The 2,723-nt window shown below is 59.2% G+C and overlaps 1 protein-coding gene across 1 annotated transcript; it reads left to right on the forward strand.

Moving 5' to 3' along the window:
* PHLDA3 (pleckstrin homology like domain family A member 3) lies at nt 1–2,507 on the forward strand. Its single transcript, XM_077772002.1, has 2 exons — nt 1–523; nt 1,836–2,507. The coding sequence occupies exon 1, from the start codon at nt 74–76 to the stop codon at nt 449–451; it is 378 nt and encodes a 125-aa protein (XP_077628128.1). The 5' UTR covers nt 1–73; the 3' UTR covers nt 452–523; nt 1,836–2,507.
* Nucleotides 2,508–2,723: the final 216 nt, after the last annotated feature.

Below are 2,723 nucleotides of genomic sequence, written 5' to 3' on the forward strand. Positions count from 1 at the left end.
TCCGGCGCTGCCGAGCCGGGAAGGGCGCCGCGCCCACCGCAGCCTACAGCTTTCCCCGGACGTCTGGGCGCCCATGACGACGGCGGCGACAGTGCTCAAGGAGGGCGTGCTGGAGAAGCGCAGCGGCGGGCTGCTGCAGCTGTGGAAGCGGAAACGCTGTGTGCTCACCGAACGCGGGCTGCAGCTCTTCGAGGCCAAGGGCACGGGCGGCCGGCCCAAGGAGCTCAGCTTCGCCCGCATCAAGGCCGTGGAATGCGTGGAGAGCACCGGGCGCCACATCTATTTCACGCTGGTGACCGAGGGCGGCGGCGAGATCGACTTCCGCTGCCCCCTCGAGGATCCTGGCTGGAACGCCCAGATCACCCTGGGCCTGGTCAAGTTCAAGAACCAGCAGGCAATCCAGACAGTGCGGGCCAGGCAGAGCCTTGGGGCCGGGACCCTTGTGTCCTAAACCGCACAGTTTACCATCTTACCATCGTGCTCCGCATCCTCCCCACCACGTGGTGTGCAGAGGTCAAGTCAGGTAAGCCCCTGGAGAGTGAACCCTCCCTCTTTCTCTCCTGTTTCCCCTACGGAAAAAATGGGGGACTCCCACCAGCATTCCACTTCAAAGCTGAACCACCCAACAGGGAGTAGGGGGCAGGAGTCTGAGCAAGGGAGGCCAAGAGCTGGACTTTCCCCTTGGGCCCCAGGCAGGAGGGTCCTATGTGCCCCAGGTGGCAGAGAGGAAGATGGTGGGACAGGCCTCCCTACAAGTTGATTCTGCCCTGGCTCCGGTGGAGGGAGGCTGGCCTGCACATTCCCTTGAGGCTTTCCAGCAGGACTCCAGGACCATGGCTTTCTGGGAGCTGAGGAGAGCCAGGGGGTGGGATGAACTGAAGTTTGACCCTTCTTTGTGCTTTGATAAGTAATTGTCACAGAAGAGGTGTGCATAGAATTGGGGGCAGAAAGACAATCTCCTTCAGTTAGCAGAGTCACTGGGAGCAGAAGCCAGCTCCCAAGGTGGGCTCTTACAGGGATAGTTTGACTAGGCTGGGCCAGGGCCCCACTACCCATTCTTGACAGTGGGTATTGGGTGTTAGAGCTGAGCTGCTGGCAGACCAGAGGTGTTGGAGAGTGGGCAGGCCAGGCCAGAGGCCAGGCCACTGATGCCAAGGGGGAGTGGACCTGTCGGCCTGCCCCTGAGTGCCAGCCAATGCCCAGCTAGGCTAGAAGAGAGCAGCTGGAAAAGGGGTTGGGGTATGGGGGCAGGGTGGGGGGATGGGTGCAGGATGGGGTCATGACTTATTATTTGTGATGTCTTAATCCTCCTTGAGCAGTAGGGCAGGGGGTGAGGGGCGGATTTGTGGTCAGGAAGGCCCAGGGGAAGGACCAGGAATAGAACCTAGAAGCCCTGGCTCCCAGCCCTGTGCCCTCTTCCCCAGATGCCACTCCCTCCCCGTGGGAACCAGGAGTAGGGCCGAGGGAGGATTTATACCACTCAGGTTTTCATTTCTCCGGTGGAAACCTATATCCTCTCCCATACCGTCTCACCCTCCAGAGCTGCAGTTCTCCACCTTACCAAGAAGAGTCCCGGTTTAGCCGAGAAGGAGGAAGGGGGGTGGGGTGGGAGGCAGACCTGCTGTACTTCAAACTGATCCATATTGATCCCTCAGGCCTCAGCGGGGCTCGGAGGAAGCAGTTTCGTCCACTGATCACAGTGTGTTGTACAAACACGATTTTCTACCATTCTCCTGATGTGGAGAAGGTTGGAAAGCTTGAGTGTAGATCAGCTCATTGCAGATACTTAATCTCCATGTCTGCCCCCTGCCCTAACTGCTGCTCTTTCTTGCCAGCTTTCCTGCCCCTTTTGGCTCATGGGAGAGTGACTGTGCTCCATATGTTGAAGCTGAAGCCGTGGTCACGTGGAGGAGGTGTTGGAGCTGAAGGAATGGATAGGGCCCAGGGAGGAGGACAGAAGGCCACGTGGGGCTGAGGATGAAGATTCAGCCCCTGGACACTCTCAGAGTCTCAGGACATTCCCAGCTCAGGGCTTTGCCACCACAGCCTTGCATATAGATCACGATGGAGAGCTGGCATCTGAGCACCCTCCCCCAGCGGCCCCATCATCTGTCTGCAGACTGTTGTTAGTCCCCAGCTTGGTGCCATGCCTGGAGGAGGACATTTCCCTGTGGGGTGCCATGCCAGTGCCTCAGGACTCAAGAGGCCAGCCTGGTACCCAGGGGAGGAACCGGCCTGGCATCACTTCTGGACTCACCATGGTGGGGGGAGCTGATGGGCCCTGAGGCCCACACTTGGGAGTCTCCTGCTGCTTAGGTCCTTCTGGGACCCCCACCCATCCAGGCCTTCTCTTTGCACACTTCTTCCCCCACCTCCTGCCCATCTTCCCTCCCCCCACACCTGTGGTGCTAGGCCTGGAGCTGGTGGGGGTGGGGTGGGCTTGGGGTTTGGCCATTACCATTTCATGCCTATCCCAAAATGAAGATGCCTGCAAAGGGCAATGACCACACTGTTTGCTGAGTGGAGTTCTTTTCCCACAAAGACCCAGTGCTTGGAGCATCCCTCTCCTACCCCCGCTTTTCCACCCTGTAAGCCATTCTGAGATCTCCGGCCTGAGTAGGGAGAGACACTGTGGCCCTAGGAGGCATGACCTTGGTGGTCCTGGGAAGGAGGGACCGTAAGGCCTGGACTGAGGGATGTTCTACTGGCCAACTCAGCCTGCG

The sequence above is a fragment of the Crocuta crocuta genome, unplaced genomic scaffold, assembly GCF_008692635.1.
Source record: "Crocuta crocuta isolate KB4526 unplaced genomic scaffold, BGI_CrCroc_1.0 scaffold318, whole genome shotgun sequence".
In the NCBI taxonomy this organism is placed as follows: Eukaryota; Metazoa; Chordata; class Mammalia; order Carnivora; family Hyaenidae; genus Crocuta; species Crocuta crocuta.

Coding starts and splice junctions, on each gene's coding strand:
- PHLDA3 (XM_077772002.1), top strand. CDS start 74: ATGACGACGGCGGCGACAGTGCTCAAGGAGGGCGTGCTGGAGAAGCGC.